At 50.3% G+C, this 20,377-nt stretch overlaps 9 protein-coding genes across 9 annotated transcripts; 6 read left to right on the top strand and 3 right to left on the bottom strand.

Moving 5' to 3' along the window:
• Positions 1 to 985: 985 nt before the first annotated feature.
• On the top strand, positions 986 to 2,029 carry ACHE_10659A (zinc-binding alcohol dehydrogenase family protein; the record flags this gene model as incomplete). The annotated part of the gene is made up of 1 exon (XM_043281730.1): positions 986 to 2,029. The coding sequence occupies one exon, from the start codon at positions 986 to 988 to the stop codon at positions 2,027 to 2,029; it is 1,044 nt and encodes a 347-aa protein (XP_043131779.1).
• A 531-nt stretch (positions 2,030 to 2,560) lies between these two features.
• ACHE_10658A (putative short-chain dehydrogenase/oxidoreductase) lies at positions 2,561 to 3,433 on the top strand (the record flags this gene model as incomplete). Its single annotated transcript, XM_043281719.1, has 2 exons — positions 2,561 to 2,758; positions 2,825 to 3,433. The coding sequence occupies 2 exons, from the start codon at positions 2,561 to 2,563 to the stop codon at positions 3,431 to 3,433; spliced, it is 807 nt and encodes a 268-aa protein (XP_043131778.1).
• Positions 3,434 to 3,523: 90 nt separating this feature from the next.
• On the bottom strand, positions 3,524 to 4,528 carry ACHE_10657S (Zn(II)2Cys6 transcription factor domain-containing protein; the record flags this gene model as incomplete). Its single annotated transcript, XM_043281708.1, has 1 exon — positions 3,524 to 4,528. The coding sequence occupies one exon, from the start codon at positions 4,526 to 4,528 to the stop codon at positions 3,524 to 3,526; it is 1,005 nt and encodes a 334-aa protein (XP_043131777.1).
• A 252-nt stretch (positions 4,529 to 4,780) lies between these two features.
• On the bottom strand, positions 4,781 to 5,702 carry ACHE_10656S (N-acyl homoserine lactonase family protein; the record flags this gene model as incomplete). Its single annotated transcript, XM_043281697.1, has 3 exons — positions 4,781 to 5,386; positions 5,443 to 5,590; positions 5,665 to 5,702. 3 exons carry the CDS (start codon positions 5,700 to 5,702, stop codon positions 4,781 to 4,783), a joined length of 792 nt encoding a protein of 263 aa, XP_043131776.1.
• A 1,732-nt stretch (positions 5,703 to 7,434) lies between these two features.
• Positions 7,435 to 8,295, top strand: ACHE_10655A (uncharacterized protein; the record flags this gene model as incomplete). Its single annotated transcript, XM_043281686.1, has 2 exons — positions 7,435 to 7,481; positions 7,542 to 8,295. The coding sequence occupies 2 exons, from the start codon at positions 7,435 to 7,437 to the stop codon at positions 8,293 to 8,295; spliced, it is 801 nt and encodes a 266-aa protein (XP_043131775.1).
• A 57-nt stretch (positions 8,296 to 8,352) lies between these two features.
• ACHE_10654S (uncharacterized protein) lies at positions 8,353 to 10,258 on the bottom strand (the record flags this gene model as incomplete). Its single annotated transcript, XM_043281675.1, has 2 exons — positions 8,353 to 9,587; positions 9,637 to 10,258. 2 exons carry the CDS (start codon positions 10,256 to 10,258, stop codon positions 8,353 to 8,355), a joined length of 1,857 nt encoding a protein of 618 aa, XP_043131774.1.
• A 1,309-nt stretch (positions 10,259 to 11,567) lies between these two features.
• Positions 11,568 to 13,121, top strand: ACHE_10653A (uncharacterized protein; the record flags this gene model as incomplete). Its single annotated transcript, XM_043281664.1, has 1 exon — positions 11,568 to 13,121. One exon carries the CDS (start codon positions 11,568 to 11,570, stop codon positions 13,119 to 13,121), a length of 1,554 nt encoding a protein of 517 aa, XP_043131773.1.
• A 156-nt stretch (positions 13,122 to 13,277) lies between these two features.
• On the top strand, positions 13,278 to 15,468 carry ACHE_10652A (Zn(II)2Cys6 transcription factor; the record flags this gene model as incomplete). Its single annotated transcript, XM_043281653.1, has 5 exons — positions 13,278 to 13,364; positions 13,413 to 14,186; positions 14,237 to 14,446; positions 14,498 to 14,634; positions 14,685 to 15,468. 5 exons carry the CDS (start codon positions 13,278 to 13,280, stop codon positions 15,466 to 15,468), a joined length of 1,992 nt encoding a protein of 663 aa, XP_043131772.1.
• A 592-nt stretch (positions 15,469 to 16,060) lies between these two features.
• Positions 16,061 to 17,987, top strand: ACHE_10651A (glycoside hydrolase family 1 protein; the record flags this gene model as incomplete). The annotated part of the gene is made up of 2 exons (XM_043281642.1): positions 16,061 to 16,227; positions 16,295 to 17,987. The coding sequence occupies 2 exons, from the start codon at positions 16,061 to 16,063 to the stop codon at positions 17,985 to 17,987; spliced, it is 1,860 nt and encodes a 619-aa protein (XP_043131771.1).
• Positions 17,988 to 20,377: the final 2,390 nt, after the last annotated feature.

The raw sequence follows: 20,377 nt of genomic DNA, 5'->3' as shown, positions 1-20,377 counted from the left end.
CATGCATATATTCTACCTTGACTCACCAGGATTAAATGATGACTACCCTGACTGTGGACAGCTTCAGAAGCCTATTACAAAACCCTCGCCTTGGCCGGATACCTATTGGATGAGTCTCACATTTGTTTCAAGAACAAGTTGATAAAATGGAACAGCGCGCGGAAAGGTCGCTGATGAAAAGGATTGTCAATTGAGCATTTGATTCCTTGAGAATATATCCAGCTTCGAATAACATGTAGTCTAATAGTTTCTCTGCTTGTGTGTTCATCTTTATTTGTGCGTTTGTAGCACCAATTGCCTCAGATTGATTTTAATCCAGAGGCTTCAACATGGCCTTAGTGACAACACTGGGGCTTTTTCACTTGTTCTCGAGATCTACCTAATCTTAGAATAATACGGTTGTAACCCAGTATGATTGGCTCACATTGCATTTTGATGCAAAAACGGTCATCAACCAATAAGAGATGTAGTTCCCGTACAGCATTTGATGGATTGTCCGAATAATAAGCATGCAACCATCATCATCGTTGAGGCGTAATTGTACACGCACCGCACGCATGCAATCAGTCAGATGGAATATAAGTGGACAGATCTCAGAGATGTCTTCCTGGTCATACACTAACTACGCAACCTTCCACAAAAGCTGTGTTAGCAATCTGACATGCGTACATTGTACTGAGCTGGGGCGGGGTTGTCATGACAAGGCAATGTTCCTATTCACTCCTAGAAGCAAGACACTCGAGAATGACATCATCCCAGGTATAGATTAGACTCGATGCACCATTCCCTATCTGGCTTAGTCTCCGCCGTGTCTGGGGTAGGCCCGCTGAATTCTCCACTATGATTTGTCAGATCTTTCGTCATGCTTCCGCAGCGTTCCTCGGCCGATATCCTACATAAAAATCCTACATCTGTATCAATAAATACATCCTCTGTACATACCAGTCTAATTCTACACTCATACCCTACCATCCCAACCGCCATCATGTCCCAAAAAGCAATTACCGTCACCGCCCCGAAACAAGCCTCTCTGGTCACCGACCGTCCCCTTCCCAGCCTCCGCGACGACTATATCCTCGTGAAAACCGTGAGCGTTGCCATTAACCCCACTGACTGGAAACACGTCGAGTACCTGGCCCCTCCCGGTGTTCTTGTTGGCTGCGACTACTCCGGTATCGTTGAAGAAGTGGGCAAGGACGTCAAGAAGCCGTTCAAGAAGGGTGATCGGATCTGCGGATTCGCGCATGGTTCCAATGCCGTGCAGCATGAGGATGGAACTTTCGCCGAGTACATTGTTGTCAAGGGCGATGTACAGTTCCGGGTCCCCGATTACATGAGCTTCCAGGAAGCTGCGACGCTGGGTGTCGGTGTGAACACCGTTGCGCAGGGATTGTACCAGTCCCTGCAATTGGCGCTGCCCACGGAGCCAATTAAAGAGAAGACCCCCATTCTGATCTACGGTGGCTCGACGGCTACCGGTACTTTGGCAATCCAATTCGCCAAGTTGTCCGGTTACACTGTCCTGACAACCTGCTCCCCCCGCAACTTCGACCTCGTTAAGAGCCTCGGCGCAGACGCCGTGTACGACTACAACGACCCCAGCGCCGCCTCCAAGATCCGCGCAGACACCAACAACAACCTGAAGCTCGTCTTCGACACAATCTCTCTCGAAGATTCGGCCAAGTTCTCCGACAACGCACTTTCCACCGAGGGCGGCGACTACAGCGCGCTTCTGGTCGTCGGCATTGAACGCGAGAACGTCAAGGACCGGTGGACTCTGGCCTACACTATTATCGGCGAGGCGTTCGATTTCGGTCAGGCCAAGTTCCCGGCGAAGCCTGAGGATAAGGCGTTTATTGAGGGCTTTTTGCCGGTTGCTGAGAAGGTGTTGGGTGAGAAGAAGATTAAGGTGCATCCGGTTAAGGTGTTGCCGGATGGATTGAAGGGTGTGTTGCAGGGTATGCAGGATATGAAGGCGGGCAAAGTCAGTGGGAAGAAATTTGTGTATAATGTTGCGGAGACTCCGTAAATAGATCTATCATGTATATAGTCTCAATCCATGTGCTTTCAAATCAATTTTTAATTCACCAATTACTAGATATTTAAAAGTAATCTACGTGGCCTTTGCCAGTTGATCAGATTCCTCTCCCATGTCAATTGTCTGAATTCCCAGAAACCGGACAGCTTCCGCCATACTAGAATAGTCTGTATTCAATAACATGACTACACCGGACGAGGGCGTATCTCCGTCCCGCTCAATTCGCATTTGGGCAATCTGACCTTCTGTAACCCGAATGCCTTCCATTTCTAAGCACAATTCCTAATCACCTCGAACATTCCGTTATGATTGTTTCTATCCCAACATTCGGTCCATCGACCATATCAAGAGCCACAGCGGAGTCTAAACCTAATTCGGAATAGTTTGAGCTTGTCCGAGATACGTGAATGTAAATGCTTTCTCGGGATATAAATTCGCGTGCCTATCCAAATTATTCTGCTTCAATTGCTTCAACGTTCTGAATATTCAATTCTCAGTGTCTAGAGGGCAAAGTACAGCAAGATGTCCTTCCCCTACAAGAAAGTCCTCGTCATTGGCGCCACTTCTGGCATTGGCAAGGCTATTTCCGAGAGACTTGTTAAGAACGGTATCTCGATTGTGATTGCCGGACGACGGAAGGAGAATCTGGATGAGTTTGTGGCAGCGCATGGCAGCGGCAAGGTCCAGGCGAAGGTCTTCGATGTGTTGAAGTTGGATGATGTATGGCCACGCCACTTCCCGTCCCCAGTCCAAGACAAACCGAAGAACCAAAGCTAACGAGAATAGATCCCCCAATTCGCCTCCGACGTCCTCTCCTCAAACCCCGACCTCGACTGCATCTTCGTCAACGCCGGTATCCAACGCGCCTTCAATTTCGCCGACCCGGCATCCATCGACATCGACACTTTCGACACGGAGCTCCTAACCAACTACACCGCGGCAGTCCGTCTGACAAAGGCCTTCCTCCCGCATCTTCAAAAGCAACCAACCAACACTGCGCTTATCTACACCAGCTCGCAAATGGCGCTGGTCCCCATGATGCGCGCGCCCGGGTACGGCGCGTCCAAGGCCGCGCTGCACCATTTCATTCTTGCCCTGCGGACGCAGCTCAAGGATGGGCCGGGGGATGTTAAGGTAGTGGAGGTTTACCCGCCTGCCGTGCAGACGGAGTTGCATGATACGAAGCATCAGCCGGACTTGAAGAATGGGCATTTGATTGGGATGCCGTTGGATGAGTTTGCGGATGAGACGTGGAGTAATCTGGCGAGGGGGGAGGAGCAGATTGCGGTTGGGTCTGCGAAGGAGATTTTTGAGGCGTTCGAGCCGAAGAGGCAGAGTGTCTATGAAAACTTGACGGCGGGGTTGACGGAGGTGCTTAAGCAGTTCTTGCGGTGATTGGGTGGTTTGCAAGTGTGGAGTAACTCATATCATTCTAGAGATTAATATAGTGCCCATTATCTTCATTAGTCCAGAACAAAAAACGTGTCAAAGAGATATGTCTCTGTAGCCCTGCACCGGCGGAAACGCAACCTTCTCCGCCGGCAACCCCTTACAAGCCGCAAGAATCAAACTCCCAAAAAACGATATCCCATGAACCCTTCCACTCTCCAGCATATCTGAATACTCCCGTAGCGAAACCATCGCCACAGGCGCATGTCGCGCCTTCTCCTCCCACCCACTATCTGTCGGCTCATCCCACAACGACGTCCGCACGTCAAATGGCAACGCATCCACAAACGGCGTGCGGACCGAGAAACTCCTTTTCCCAAATGAGTATACGCTGCAGAGCATGTACGCGATGATAATCGTGCGCCGGACACTCTCTGCGAACAGCCATGCACGTCGTGCACTCATTGCATGCGGGAGTTGAATGGGTGCTTGGTGCCACAGTTTCAGAGCCAGATTGGTAAGCATGGTGCTAGTTGCTTCGGAGTATTGACTGTTTTCATGTTCATCAAAAGCCAGTATGCAATGCGCGAGAATCAAAGCCTGCACGCAGAAGAGCAGCTCCTCGAACGAAGACGCGCGAGTGGCGCAGCGGTGAATCTGAACCGCCTTCTGCCGCAAAATGCCAAACAATCGCGGCGAATACACATTGCTCTGATATGACTTGCAAACTGTATGGATCTCCTGGATCGGCGCCAAATGCGGCGAGCTCCTGTACAAGTCAGGGTGAATAAATAACGTCTTCATCTGCTGCGCAAACGTCACGGGAAACGTCCGCATGCTATCCACCAGAAACCGGATAATCGTCCCATCGAACGTCTTGATAATCTCTAAATGCAATGGCAGATTCATCGAGCTAGTTGCTTTAACGCTTGCCGGGGGCCTATTTGACCTCTTTTCCACTGCCCATGGCGTGTTGATGTACTCGCAGGGGGTTCCTCTCGTCGCGCATCGGGTGCATTGTGGTAGCCGTTGGTCGCAGCGGCGCTTGTGTTTTGCACATGATTGACATGATCTACGGAGGCTGATTCGGGATGAAAACATTTTGGTGATGTATCAATTGTTCGTAGTTGTTAGTTGGTATGGAAAAGTGCGTCGTGGAATCTCCGTGGAAACTCCGTCGAAGCGGATAACGTAATCTACCGAGACTACTCCGATCTGTAGCAGGGCGTTTTAATCCTTACAATAGACTGTTCGGGACTTCGTAATTGCGATAGACTAGTATGCTGTGTGCAATCATACAGAGGTACTGTATTCTTTCCGAGTAGACTGCACAAGTAAATCAAAATCCAAGGTCTATGTATAAAACCCCTTCTCCATTAACTTGGCAGCCACATCTTTATCATGCCCAAAAACAAGCCTAGCATTATACAACCGCTGCAACCTCCGAGTCAGATTAAGACTGCGATACCACTGCGTATGATCCCGCGCAAGTCCTCCTTGCGGATGTCCCAATTCATAATTCTCGACGACATGAAACTGATCAGTCGTCCAGATAAAAGCCCCGTCCTGCTCAAGATTAATCTGCATCATACAAAGACCAGGCGTATGCCCCGGCGCATGATGCAGAATGATACCCTGGAACAGATCCAGATGGGACTCTGTGAAGGTATTCCAATTCAACTTCTCCAGGAGCATGTAATGGCCTAGGTAAACGCCTAGATCGGCACCTGTTCCGACGGCCCAGCAGGCATGTTTGAACTCTTCCTCGTGGACGTATATCGGTACGTCTGTGCCCACGAAATGTTCTAGGCCGCCCGCATGGTCCAAGTGGAGATGGCCCATGATAACGGCCTTCACGTCTTTGATGTCGTTTCCGGTTGCTTTGATGGCTGCGGGGAGTTTGTTATTTTCGGTGTACTTGGTTCGGGCAAAAATGTCAGTTATGGGAGCGCCCCATTTCTGCGTAGCGCTGATTAGCAGAGTTTCGATGTGCGTGTCCTATATCTCGTACTTACTACTTTCAGATCCTCGGCGCATCCCGTCTCGAATAAAATGAGACCCACGCCTGGGTACTCAATGAGAGCAGCGAGTACGATCATATCACGCCGTTTGTTTTCCGGGTTCAGTTCGCTGAGCCTACTTGTATTTCCACCTCGAAGGATCCTGGGCCGGTTAGTGCACTATTATCGTACCATGCAAGTGGAAGACGAACCAGGATTCATCTGCCTGTAACGTACCCAGATCCAATATGTGCATCTTTGTCCCGGGCGGGCATTTGAATGCTGGGACACCGGCTGCCATCAGCATGGACGAGGGATCGCTCTGAGCAGCGATCATGGTTTCGAGAAGAAAAAAAAAAAGGAGAATATGTAGAGTCAATGCTGTTCTAGAATGAAATTGATGAAAGAGAATCCAGTGATTAAACTTTTCTTCAGAAATATACTGGATTTATATCGCTGCGTTGACCGTTTCCAGATGCGGGGAAGCTCTTTCCCGAGGTAATAAGCGGGAACACAAGGTTAAGCAGCGGATAACAAGTTAAGCCCATTGATAGCGTCCCAGGTATTGTGTTTCATACCTCCTTGATCGTCAAGTAGTGCTATCAAAGATCAAAGTTTCTTCGTGGTAGAATGGCAGTGTTTTGCACGTGAGGACCCTCCTCTTTTCTAGGGCAAGTCGGACCAGATATGACCGTGTAAGAAGTGCGCTCACTTGTATTTCCGATGAATGTGATTTGAAGATTATGAGACCATGATTTCAGGTTCAGGAGCGTAGATAACGATGATTACAGGCACATCTTGTATCATGCAACTAGAACGGCATTCCGGTACTCGTCAAGCGACCGACCGCTGTCCGCACCGATTCCCGATTCCCATCATGCGGGTGTCGTATGTTGCTTGAAATCCTACTAACGGTAATCACATTGGATCGGGATTTGCTGGACAATGTAGCATAATATTTCGGCTTTAATGCAATCGGAGACGGGAGTGTCTTAGGATGCGTTTTGGTCGGTACGGTGGTTTCAAACCTGGTCCTGCTGCTTCGAAGCGGAAGCATTAATATCGACAGGTGGTCATTATTTTCGCTGCAGCGCACTCCTCGCTCGCTAACGCAGTGGAGGCAGAATGCTCCAAGATTCCAACTGGCAGCTCCGCGACTTCAATGCTTGCCCTATTCTCCAGCGGATGTCTGGACATCACCCGATCTCGCTCGCTCCCTAGACACCCACGAAATCCTCGACTATCGCGACGAGCAGGTCATCGCCCAGATCAGACACATCGCTCTAGACCTCCGATACATCCTCGACACTATTGATCACCGGAGTGGTCGACGATCTCGTCGTAGACACTGCGATGATGGCGGAGTGGTGTGCACGGTTCGGCCAGGGAAACGAATACGGGTGGACTACTGCAACGGATGTGTTGGTGTGGACTGCGTTTTTGAAAGAGCATAGTATAAGACGTTTTATTGGCCGGCAGAATGTCTTTCGTATCTACCCGATGCGATGCAGTGCAAGGCAATGCGAAGCGATGCTAAATGAGGTAATCAGGCATCATACAACCATCGCGCAGAATTCTTCAATTCCCACTTACTCCAAGCAAACCAACTCCATTCATCCGACCGGAGCCCTTAGCCGGGCGATACATGGGTTTCAGATCCAAGATATCTGCGTATAACCAAACATAAAAAGTAAAACGAACGCACTCGTACTCGTATAGCCAAACCACGAGGATAATTAAAATACGAACGGAAGTCAATCTTAACAGTAGTCTCCCGAACCAAAGCACAAAAATAGAAACGGCAATCAAACCGCGGACAAAAAAAAGCCGTTTGCTCCACTTTTCTCTTAAGGCTATTGTGGCATACGAATACGAGCTGACGGGTCCGCGCAGGGCTGAGGAGGATCTATATAGTGCCCCTCCCCTATCTTACTGCTCCTGGGATTATCATTCAGAGAGCAGAGTGTACGATATTTGTATATCGGGCAGACACTTGAAAATACGAAAATGCAATCAACGTCATCAAGCATCTACAGCTCAGGGACCAGCACGCAGTACGCCAACCTCCCGCCCCTATTCCCCTCCAAAGAAAGAACCAGAATTAACAGCAACAGCTCCTCCTCCAACGTCTCCTCCACAACAACCTCAACCCACCACCAACGCCCCCAAGGGAGAACAAAACAAACCTTCCCAATCGCCTACCCCCCGCCCCAAAAAGCGCCTACCTGCCTCCGCCGCTTCACCCCAAACCTTCTCCTCCAGATCCAGCAACTCTCAACAACATCGAATAAGCGCCGGCACATCCCAATCCTGGAAGTCTGGCAGCCGTCGATGTTCAACACACGGGTTGCGAAAAAGGTGCCGAAGTTGGGCGCTGGGGATGTTTATGTTACGCAGTGTGAGGGGTTTTTGCATTTGCGGGCCAACTTGGAGGGGGGCGGGGATGGTAAGGGGGAGGGGGAGGTAGAACGGAGGGTTGTGGGTGTTGTGGGGAGGGATGCGCAGGATGAGGGGAGGAGGATAATTTATTTCGAGGATGGGGTTGGGTGGGAGGGGAGCAATTCGGGGGACGGAGTTTATCGGGTGTCGTTTCGGGATAAGGTGCTTGAGTGGGAGAAAGATGGTGGGCAGGGGGAGAAGTTTGTGTTGAGGACTGCGGATTCTCGACGGGTGAGGGTTGCGAAGATGAGCAGGACGAGCATTGAGGTGAACTCGTGGAGTCGGGGGGCCAGGGAGTATCTTCGGGATGGGCTTATTTCGGAGTCTGGGTCGGGGACGAACGAGGAACTAGATGCGAGGTTATGTACCCTGATTCTGACATCGGGGGTTTGGGTCACCGGTCAGGAAGGCTGGATCAATACCTCGTGATACGATTGACACTATGATATCAATTCATCCATTTCTGGTTTACTATGCTGGATACTCCTAAGCAGACAAACCCTCCTCAATACTCTTAATCTGCAACGCCAACAACCGCGAATAATACCGACACAGCGCCAGATTACCACCCATGAACCAGAATCCCGGGTGTCCCGTCCGTCGCCAAACAGTCCTCATTTCACCCTCCTCGTCAAAGCCCCAGATATCACCGATGCGGTCCGCAACCTCGTCGCCGAAGATAGTCCGCGCCTGTGTCCGCATGTTCTGGTACCCAGTCGCGAAGATGATCTCGTCTGCTTCTAATTCCGTGCCGTCGGCAAAGCGCAATCCCCGGGGTAGGATCTCGGTGATTTCCTGTCCCTGCTTGATCTTGATCTTGCCGTCGGCGATCATCTGCGAAGCGCCGACGTCGATGTAATAACCGCCGCCGCGCTGGAAGTATTTAAGCAGGAGACCCGCGTCGTCGGGACCGCGATCGACCTTGAAGCCAGCCTTCTCGAGACCCTCCAACATGGACGCGTCGTATTTGTTCTCGAGCTGGGTGACCTTGACCTGCTGTGCTTTGAAGAGAGTGGACGGGAAACTCCAGAAGTACAGATCTGCTTCTTCGGTTTGCGGTCCGCCTTCATCGTATAGGCCCTTCATGGCGATTTCGCCGAGGGCGTCGGAGGATATCACGCACGTGGTGCTGCGCTGGACCATGGTAATGTCGTAACCCTTTTCGTAGAAGTCCTGCGCAATGTCGTGGCCCGAGTTGCAGGATCCGATTACGACTGCTTTCTTGCCTTTAGACTCTGGGTTCGCGCCGGGGAATTCAGAGCTGTGGCAGAGGCGGTCTCCCTGGAAGCTCCCTTGTCCCTTGAAGGTGGGCTGGCTCTTCTTGCCCGAGTGGCCGGTGGCTTGGATGACGTGGCGGGGGTGCAAGGTGCGGGTTTCCACGGTGCCGTCTGCCTTTTGGCGCTGAAGGGTGAGGGTCCATTGCTTCTTCTCGTCGCTCCAGGAGGAGGAAGTCATGGTGGTGGTGGTCCAGACGTTCAATTCGAGCATTTTCACGTAACATTCGAAGAACTCGGCGAGTTTGTCCTTGGGCGTGAAGACGGGCCAGTGCGCTGGGAAGGGGATGTAGGGCATGTGGTCGTACCAGACTGGGTCGTGGAGGACGAGCTGGTAGTATCGTCTGCGCCAGGCGTCGCCGACGCTGTCTTCTTTGTCGATGACGAGGGTGTCGACGTTGAGCATTTTGAGTCGGGCGGCTGCTGTCAGTCCAGCTTGGCCGGCCCCTAGTTTCGTTAGCAATTGATTTTCCGAAATACTAGAAACGGGACACACCGATGATAACGACAGCTGGCTCCTTGTCTTCATAGTTCAAGTCTGCAGTCCGTCTATCCTTCCAGTTCTTACTCTCCAGATGCTGTCCATGCTCGACACCCTTAGGTCGACGCTCATGCAATCCCTCCTCGTGACCCTTCAACTCCTGTAACGACGTAAAAACGATAAAAATCTTCCACTCCCCATCCTTCTCAACCAACCGCGTAATACCCTGACCCCGTCCGACCTCTGTCGAAACATTCGTGAAGAACTCAATCCCGATCACATCACCAAACGCATCGATCGGACCGATCTTCGGCGCGCGAAAAGCCGAAGACCGATCGATATCGATCTGGGTAAGTTTAGATCCCTGGATGAAATCGGCGATCTTCTCTCTGCCGTTGACGGTGCGGAAGTCCCAGGACAGGCAGAGGTGGTCGCGCCAGTAGCCGTCTTCGAGGAAGAGGTTGGCGACGCCGACGTAATCCTTCTTGGAGAGGAGCGTGTTGAACCGGTGGAGGATGTCGGAGGCTATTTCGTTTGGGTCGACGGAGAGCGATTGGCTGGTTGTGGGGAATTTACCCACGGGTACATTGAAGGAGCCCGGCTCGATGCGGTTGCGGGAGGGGATTGTTGTTGTCATTGTGTATTGGGGGCTATAACCAATATCGTGGGATAGTGAAATTGAGTCTTTTTGTGTGCGAGGGAATAGAAAGCACAACGCACTGGTTGGGATTTTATATACCCTACCCCTCGGCACAATTTCCACGTAGCCAGCTGAACTGAGCTGAATGAAAATCAAATGTACGACCCCGCCCAGCACAGGAGGGGCAGAAAATTCTACAATTCTACAATGACATTTTGCTCCTATCGTCCGAGAGGGACAGGAATCCCGGTGTTCCAATTGGTAACTCCCTTTGCATATTGACCAAAATTATTTCTGCACCGCGTATAACATCGTCTCAAGCGTTCGAGAGATGTGTACATTTCTCGTCGCCCGGTCCCCGCACCCCGCCACGACTCAGACGTCAGATGACTATCAACGCCCCGTCGATATAGGTCAATCAAACTTCTTTTTGGTTCGCTGCAACGGCGGCCAGAAGGCCGTACTCAGTTGTGACTGGGAATGGGAGGTTAGGCGAGTCAATGGCTTGGGTTGTGTCCTGTGGTAGGACAGGGAGTGAACGTCAACGGCGCTCGGTCGAGAGCGTTTTACTTGGTCACCTGTAATCCTGGTCAGTACGACGGCTGTGTGGTGGAATGGCATGGGAGGCCAACTATGCTGGAGGCGCTAAGTGTTAGGAAGTTTGAGATGCACCCGCACTGGTGTTCACATTACTCTGCGATATATATCCGACATTGGATTTCTGAAGGAGGCCCAAAACAGTTATGAAAAAAGATAACTGAGATGGCGCAGCTTCATATGCTAGGTAGTATAACATGACAGGGATCGCCAAATGAATGCACTGCGACGACGGCCAAATGTACTGAAAGGGTCAGCGAACGCGGTTCAAATCATCGCGCGAGCTGACTTTTCGCTCCAGAACTACGACAAAAGTCATCTTCGCTACTCTATTCTTCTTTCCTCCTCTTGTATCGTTTCCTCTAGCAAGCACAATGAATTGGTAACCCGTTAGCCCCGATGAGTTTAATATCCGGATTCGTGACCCCGGCTGCAAGACTCGGTACTTGCATACCGAACTGCAAGCCCCAGACGCTCAGAGAACAGCCTGTTAAATGAAGCTTGAGACGAATAATCAATAAACACCACTGGACACCGGTAGTCTAGGCTACTCCTGCATATTATGTTGCCTGGGAGCGATAGGTGCCCTCCCTATCCGATACACAGAATAAAGTTTTGAGATTCGGAGATTATAAATCGTCATAGATAGGCATATTTAAAGTTGTCTCTCGTCACTGGATTCCACTCCCCTAGACTGTCATTCAGGATCATGATGGTACCCCAGAATCTTTGGTCCATGGCCACTGCCTCCGCGGCTGGTCTGTGGTTTGCTTCCGGCACTCACGCTAGTGACTGTTCGACCTCTAGTATCAAAAACCTCTCTATCCCTCATGGCCAAGTCCTGGACCTATCCGCGACCCCAGTCAACGACTATAATTATCAAAATTCAACCCTGAAGTTCTGCAATGTGACCGTTACCTACACCCATCCCGGTTTGAACGACACCATTCACGTCAATGTCTGGCTTCCGTCATCCAACTGGAACCAGCGACTCCAAGGTGCAGGTGGCGGTGGCTTCTCAGCTCTAGACAGTGTGGACGTTCTAGAAAAAGCCGTGGCTGGAGGCTACGCAGTCGTTGGAACAGATGCGGGACATAAGTTGAATTCCGCGAGCTCGGATTCTTGGTCGCTCGACGAATCTGGAAAGGTCAACATGTCGCTTCTTAAGGACTTCGCGTCTGTTGCCTTGAATGATGCGGCGGTTGTGGCTAAGGATGTTACACGCGACTTTTATGGACACGGTCCGCGTCACTCGTACTGGAATGGATGTTCCACAGGTGGAAGACAGGGTCTTATGCTCGCGCAGCGGTATCCTACGGCATATGATGGAATTCTGGCGAATGCCCCTGCGATTAATTGGCCTGAGTTCATTGTCGCGGAGTACTGGCCGCAGTTCGTGATGAACCAGATGAACACACATCCTCCCCCGTGTGTCATTGATGCGATTACTGCTGCTGCCGTCGAAGCGTGCGATGGCAACGATGGAGTGAAAGATGCTGTTATCTCAGAACCGAGCCGTTGTCAGTTCAACGCATCAACCACGGTCAATCAGAAGGTCAATTGCAGTGGACAGAAAGTGACGATTACTCGGAACGATGCACTTGTGGTTCAGAAAATCTGGGATGGTATGCGTTCTACCAATGGCTCGTCCTTGTGGTACGGTCTCGAGAAAGGCGCGCCGCTGTCAGGAGGGTTGGCCATAACGACATGCTCGACGCCGTCTAACTGCACAGGCGCACCGTTCTCCATCTCATCAGATTGGATTGGTCAATTCATCCTGGAGAACCCATCCGCGGACCTGACCCAAATGAGCCACGAGCAATACCAACGGATCTTCGAATACTCCCACAAGAAGTACGACCCGATCATCGGAACGAACAATCCCGACCTATCCGCCTTCAAACAAGTCGGTGGCAAGCTGGTGACCTGGCACGGCTTAGCAGATCAACTAATTTTCCCCAAGGGCACGGAGAAGTACTACAAGGAAGTGGAAAGCTTGGATCCCTCGGTTCGTGACTTCTATCGCCTCTTCCTGGCCCCGGGTGTGCAGCATTGCAAGGGGGGTGATGGCGCTATCCCGGTTGATCCATTGGAATCGCTCGTCAACTGGGTGGAAAAGGGCATTGCGCCAGAGACATTGCTGGGGGAGACAGAGGATGGTTCGAGAAGTCGGGAGTTGTGTCCGTATCCGCTGGTGTCGGTGTATAAGGGGGGGAATAGTCGGGATAAGTCTTCTTATACATGCGAAGAAGCTTCTAAATAATAGCTTCACACATTTTGTACATAACTGGTCCTATGCATATCAATCTCTAAGATTGCCTATTCTGGAGCTGTGGAGATGCCGCCAAGATAAGATCTTTCCCGCAGTATCCCCCTCATTCAACCTTCAATCTGCAAACATCACAGACCAAACATCACCATGCCCCCAGATCATTCAAATACAAATAAACAGCGTGGAAAATACACCACTAGAGCGTGTGAAGAATGCCGCCGTCGTCGCGCCAAAGTACGTCATTTACCGCACATTTCACTATAGATTACTAATGCATTTCAGTGCGACGGCAAAAAGCCATCCTGCTCTAGATGCCTTCAAGGGGGGGTCTCATGTCAATATTCAGTTGTAGAGGATGGTAGGAGGCCAGCGTCGAAGACATATGTCCTTTCGCTACGGCAGAGGATCGAGTCGTTGGAGCTGCTCCTGGAGCGGCATGGTATTGACCCGCGTGAACGGGAACAGCCAATTTCCAGAAAGACTTTGGACGCTGCGGCAAACGCGAAGAAAGGGGGTGATGATACTGCGATAGATGAACTTGCTGAAGGTGTCAAAGGCAAACTCGCACTCGACGAGTCGCTTAATTTCGATAAAGACGGCGAATTGCGGTATTTTGGACCGACAAGCGGAAGGCTCGAATTTCAGGGTTCTTCTGATGCTCGTGATACTTCTGAACACGGCAAGATCTCTGGAATAACATGTCTTGATCCTATCATTACTGGCCTGGATGACGTTGGATTCTCAAGACCCATACAAGAGCACCTGATCAGTCTGTATTTCAAATGGGAGCAGCCATGGTTTGCAGTCGTCGACGAAGACCTCTTTCGTCAGAGCATGTATCGTTGCGGACGATATTGGAGCTCACTGCTACACGTTGCCATTCTTGCTGTTGGTTCGCGGTATTCAGACCGCATGGACATCCGATCAGATCCAGATGATCCCAACACAGCAGGAAAATTCTTCCTTGAACAGGCAAAGCGCCGTCTTCATGATGAAATGGAGAAGCCTAGTCTGACGACTATTCAAGCGCTAGCTATTATCGGCATATTCTATGTCGTACGTCGTCCTTTATCGAGGTGCACTTTCAATTATGCTAATGGAAGCAGGCAATTGGTGCTGACGCCGCATGTTGGCTGTATCTTGGGATGGCGGATCGATTATGTCTTGATATGGGGCTGAATTTGGATCCGGCTGGGTTTGAAGAGACGAATATGATGTCGCACCGAGAAATCCAGCTGAGAAGACAGATTTATTGGACGTTATACTGTCATGATAAGTGGGCTTCTAGCTATACGGGAAGGATTTGCTCTATGCTGGTGCGTGTATCTCGAGCATCTCCTGAATACCGATGATTCTGACCTGTATAGGATTCGCAAGGAGCCGTCAAAATGCCCGATGACGACGAAGTATCCGATACAGACAGTCTGGGCCGAAAAGCATTCAGACCACTGCAAAGAGCGATGGTTAGCATATGCCGGATACAAGAAAGGATTATGCTCTCACTGTATGGTACAACCCAGCATTATGACCCCTGCCGTTGACTAATAAACCCAGATGGGCCCCCAAACCCCTCCTGAAAGAGAACCAACGTCCAGAATTCCTGGAATCCTGCCTGCTAGACCTGAGAACATGGTTCTACGATCTTCCCACGGAACTCAGAGTCGACCGTCCAAATGAGATCCCCCAGGCATACACCCTCCACATGGTTTACCACACAGCAAGAATCCTCCTCGCAAAACCGTTTATCATGAGAGTAAATTCACATCCGAGCAAGAATCAGACATATCACAAGACGGCCGACCTAGCGCTCCGGATATGCCGCGAATCAGCTCGCGCGATCTGTGTGGTAGCTCAGAGATACCGACAAGTCTTCGGCGGTTTCCGCCTCAGTCCTATTTCAGCGACACATTGCACGTTATCAGCGGCTTTAGTTTTGCTTGATGAAACCGAAAACCTGAATCTGCCCTCGCACAAGAACAAAATAAGCCTTTGCCTGACTGTCCTCGACGAACTCGCCAATACATGGCATCCTGCCCGACTCATTGGACATAATCTTCGGAAACTCTGTCGCTCGGCAATTCCGAACGAAATACTTTCTCCCGCAGGAGGAGAAAGCAATATTCAGCGTGATGGCAATGAGCCCGAGTTCCCACTAGATCTAGATCTAGGATCCGAACTGCCAGATATCAGTTTCGATGGCATCGAACCAGATCAGCATGTGAATTTCGGAAGCGCACTGGCTAGTCAGTTCGAGCTTTCGGTGCCTATGGAATCCCTTCCAATTGATTATGGGTTCTTTGATATTCTGAACCAGTCCAATTGGGACCAAGCGTGGTAATGTTGTAGTTCAGGCCAAGCAACGTACCACTCGGGAGTGCTGAAGTGAGCCTTTTTCGAGATCACTAGATCACTACACGGCGACATAGAAGCCAAGGCCACACAGTACCTTGAATATATCAATGGACGGGGTATTGGCAATCTAATTGGGAAATACAAAATTGCCAGACTGCCACACATGCCAATATAATATCCCGTTTTCGCATCCGCAACGTTAAGATTACTGAAAGCAGCTGCCTTTGTTCAACGACGCCCGCAATGGAATATATATTCCGGCCGGTCTGCTCCATGTTCGGCATAGTCTGGGGAGTGAGCCCTCGGATAAACTCCGGAATTCTGGGGTTGCGGGGTGCGTCTTGGTAAAATTTCCGAAAATGACGGCATGTACCGAACCATGAAATGGCTCACGGGTTCATTGACCTGTATTAATTCATGTCGAAGATAATTATTGGCCAGGCGCCAAGACGAGTAGTGCTCAAGTCGCTCATAATATGGTCTTGGGAAGTCCGGGTATAAAAGGATGCACTATCCCCCGGTTATGAGTAAGGACATCGGAGACATCGCAATACATCATATCTGCAAAATCCTGCACGATGCGAGGAGCCCTGTTATATGGTAGTGCGTTAGTGGCGCTCACAGAAGCGCAGCAGTTGTATCTTACAACTACTGGCTATACCGAGCGTCCGCAATGTACGCAGGCGGCTGCATCACCTGAGTATTACTTTCGTCCGTTCTCTTATACGTTGAATGAGACTGTTCGGTAAGTCCTCTATTATTAACTCTCAATTACACCTCTAGAAAGCCTACAGGTAGCTGATTCACTATAGATATGCCACCTCGGTACCCGCGCCGACAACCACCAAAACGTATGCAGCACCATACTCCGAAGCCGTCAAGCACCTCACTACAACCCCCGCGACCACAACATGGGGTAACTGGCTGCCTGGCCAAACGGAGATTACCGCTACCGACACAGACGAACCTTACGGAGAAGCCGCATGGTCTTCGCTATGGAAGCTGGCTGATATAAAGAACTACACGACCACTGGGATATATTCGACGACGGTCAGCCCCACGCCAGTTCCAAGCAGCGAGCTAGTCCTTCCGCCAAGGGACTACTTCGAGCCTACGGACTGCTACAACTTCCCAGACGATTTCATTTTCGGTGTTGCCGGGAGTGCTGCGCAGGTCGAAGGGGCCGTGGGCTTGGAAGGTCGCAGCCCTACCATCCAAGAGAACCTCGCGACTGTTGACCAGCCAAAGAACTATGTGACCAACGAGAACTACTACTTGTACAAGCAGGATATCGAGCGCCTGGCAGCTATGGGTGTCAAGTACTACAGTTTCTCAATTCCATGGACGCGGATTCTGCCCTTCGCCGTGCCCGGATCACCGGTGAATGAGCAGGCTATCAAGCACTATGACGATTTAATCAACACCATCCTCGATGCGGGCATGCAGCCAGCAGTGACGCTTCTCCATTTCGACAGTCCATGGCTCTTCGTATCTAGCGACAACTTCTCCGCTACTCCTGATTTCGGTAATGCTAATGGAGGCTACCAGAACGAGACCTTTGTGGATTCATTCGTCAACTACGCAAAGATTGTGCTCACCAACTATGCCGACAGAGTTCCCGTTTGGTTCACGTTCAACGAACCCTTCCTTTACTCGTTCAATTTCACCGGTGCCAACAATGTCGTGCACGCACACGCGCAAGTGTACCATTTCTACAAGGACGAACTAAAAGCAACCGGAAAAATGGGAATCAAATTCAATGACAACTTTGGCGTTCCCCGTGATCCCACGAATTCCAGTGACGTCGTCGCAGCAAACCGATTCCAAGAGATCCAACTGGGACTCTACGCCAACCCCATATTCCTCGGCAAGCAATACCCCGATTCCGTTCTCGAGACCCTACCAGGTGCCAAACCCCTCAGCTCAGACGAGCTCTCCTATATCAACAACACCTCCGACTTCTTCGGCATCGACCCCTACACAGCAACCGTAGTCTCCGAACCAGCAGAGACATTCACAGACTGCGCAGCAAACCACACCACCGCCAACACCATCTTCCCCTACTGTGTCGTTCAAGAGACCAGAAACATCTACGGCTGGAACATCGGCTACCGCTCGCACAGCTACGTCTACATAACACCCACCTACCTCCGCGAATACCTAAACTACCTCTGGAACACCTTCCGCAAGCCCGTCCTCGTCTCGGAATTTGGCTTCCCGGTGTACAAAGAGGATGAGAAAGAAGAGCTCTCGGATCAACTGTTTGACACGCCGCGGAGTATTTATTACTTGTCGTTTATGTCGGAGATACTGAAGGCGATTCATGAGGATGGGGTGCATGTTATGGGTGCTCTGGCGTGGAGTTGGGCGGATAATTGGGAGTTTGGGGATTATACGCAGCAGTTTGGGTTGCAGGTTGTGAATCGGACGACGCAGGAGAGGTTTTTTAAGAAGAGTTTGTTTGATTTGGTTGATTTTGTTGGGGCGAGGATGGCGTCTTCCTGAGATGCGTTCTGGTATGATTGTGATGATCAAACTAAGGAAGACCACCATAGTGTAAATAGTGTTTGGAAATTGGCTATGAAAGTAGAGATTAGATGATTTTGCGGCCCGTTGTGGTATCAAGACTATGCCTCTCCCTTAAGCGGATGCCAGACCTGGAAGTGCGTAGAAACCATGTTGCTCGACAAGAGCTCAAAATAAAGCCTATAGATCTTAAGATTAGACCTTTTTCCTGCATTCCAGCTCCTGATACCCCAAAATGATCGAGTCTTGCTGATTTTCCGAGGGTCAGACTGTTTTGATAGGACAAGAGACTGTCTGCATAACTGACAAATAATATAGTTATACTCCGGAGCACTTCGTATTGATGGTTTGAATATGATCAATATGATATTATTGGAAATCAACCAATCAAATCAATATGTTCGGAGTGGCAGTTCACAATTGGTAATATGTATGATCTCACCGAGAATATACTAGCTGGGGATCAGCTGAAATATCTCAAGCCTACCACCCAGTTTTTCATTTCTAAGATCCATGGGCCAACATTTTGACATTTCGCTGGTAAGTCGAGTGGCCTCCGACGAGGAAAGCCCTTTGCTTCCATCTCGCTGCGAGAGCAAGCCGGAAAATAGCACCAAACGCAGACACGACAAACTCGCTGTGTACGACTCGTTCATTGGTAAGCACAATGTTACAACCGGAGGGCACAGTATAGCATTCCTGACAGTATCTTGCAGGCATCTTCCTCGCAGCCGCGGACGAATCTATCGTCCTTTCCACGTGGAGCCTGATCGCATCGCAGTTTCACCGTCTTTCACAGGGGTCGTGGCTGCTCGCTGCTTATAACTTTGGATATTGTGTGTCACTACCAGCGGTGAGTGTGATGAGTTGTGGGGAGGATGTGTCAGGACTGATAATTGTGGCTAGTACGGGGCGCTTTGTGATATATATGGGCGAAAATATGTCCTTCTTGGTGCTTATGCGCTTTTCGCTGTGGGATGCCTTGCATGGTATGTAAATCGATCTGACATTCCTGGGATCGTTGGGGTTCGTACTCTGACGTACGAGTCTAAATGCAGTGGGGCCAGTACATCACTGTTACAGCTGATCTTGGCCCGAGTGCTCACCGGAATTAGTGGTGGTGGAATGGTGTCTTTGATATCGATCATTATTACCGGTAAAACTGTTTACTGTTCTGCTTCTCTCCCTTACTTCGCTGACATCAATGACAACCATAGACTTGGCCCCCGCAGATAAGGTAGCCCTTCTCCGAAGCTATGCTAATGCAGTTAATGTCGCCGGCCGCAGCTTAGGTGCTCCAATTGGGGGGTTCCTGATCGGGGCTGTTGGATAAAGATGGTCTTTCCTCAACCAAATGCCCTTGGTGGCCATTTGTATATTGGTATTACGGTATGGGTTTCCCTCTGCATCGGATTCGACCGAGAATTGTGGCAATGCAAACGAGGAGAGGACTGCTCGGTCTATCATCTCACAACCTGATATTGGAGGCCTTTTCAGCCTCTCTGCTATATCATCCTTCTGCTTCTCATTGTGCAGAATTTGAGCGCAGCGGACGACTCCACAGCAGGACTTACTATTATCGTACCAGCCTTTTTTGCTGCAGTGCTATTATTCATCGCAACTGAAGGCTTCTGGACTAGAAACCCCTTGATCCCGTTGCACCTGCTGAAGACGTCACTAGAAGGGTATGGCGTGAACCAAGTGTTGATTCTGTTTAGCCGATCAGGAGTAAGTTTCCGCGTCATCAAAGTACATAGATAGCTCCTGCTCTAACGCGTGTCCTCACTATGTTTTGCAGCTTATGAGCAATCTAGCCCCATACTTGATCCGAGTCGAAAATACACCAGACTCGTACGCCTCGTCGGCCTATGTGCTGGCAGCGGTTAGTGTGTCAATCGGAGGACTGATTGCAGGAGCAATAATTAAACGGTAAGCCACTCAGCCTGGCGCATAGCTCCATCATTAACCGTTAATTGATGATAGGCGGAAAAAATACGCAACAATGGCAGGTATTGCTATTTGCGGCACGGCCTTGAGCTACTTGATCATCTTCGTTAGTTGGAGAGCTGGCTGCTCTCCCTGGGAGCTACTATATCTTTTCCCCAATGGTATGTTCATTGGTGCCCTATTCCCCACTCAGTTCGTTGGCATGTCAATGGGGGCGCGAAAAGAGAACCTTTCGACGTGCGTCACTACGTATTATCTCTGTCAGCAGCTGGGCTGTATCATCGGGCCCGCGACAAATGTGGCCCTTGTGCAGAGAATATTCGGGGAGAAATTGGAGAAGTTATTAGACGAATGGGAGGAGAAAAGGGTTAGTGCCTCATAAATTGCCTTCGATCATGTATACTAACTGGTTCTTGCCATCG

This window comes from Aspergillus chevalieri, chromosome 1 (genome assembly GCF_016861735.1).
Source record: "Aspergillus chevalieri M1 DNA, chromosome 1, nearly complete sequence".
Lineage (NCBI taxonomy): Eukaryota > Fungi > Ascomycota > Eurotiomycetes > Eurotiales > Aspergillaceae > Aspergillus > Aspergillus chevalieri.
This window is presented reverse-complemented; position numbering and strand designations above follow the sequence as displayed.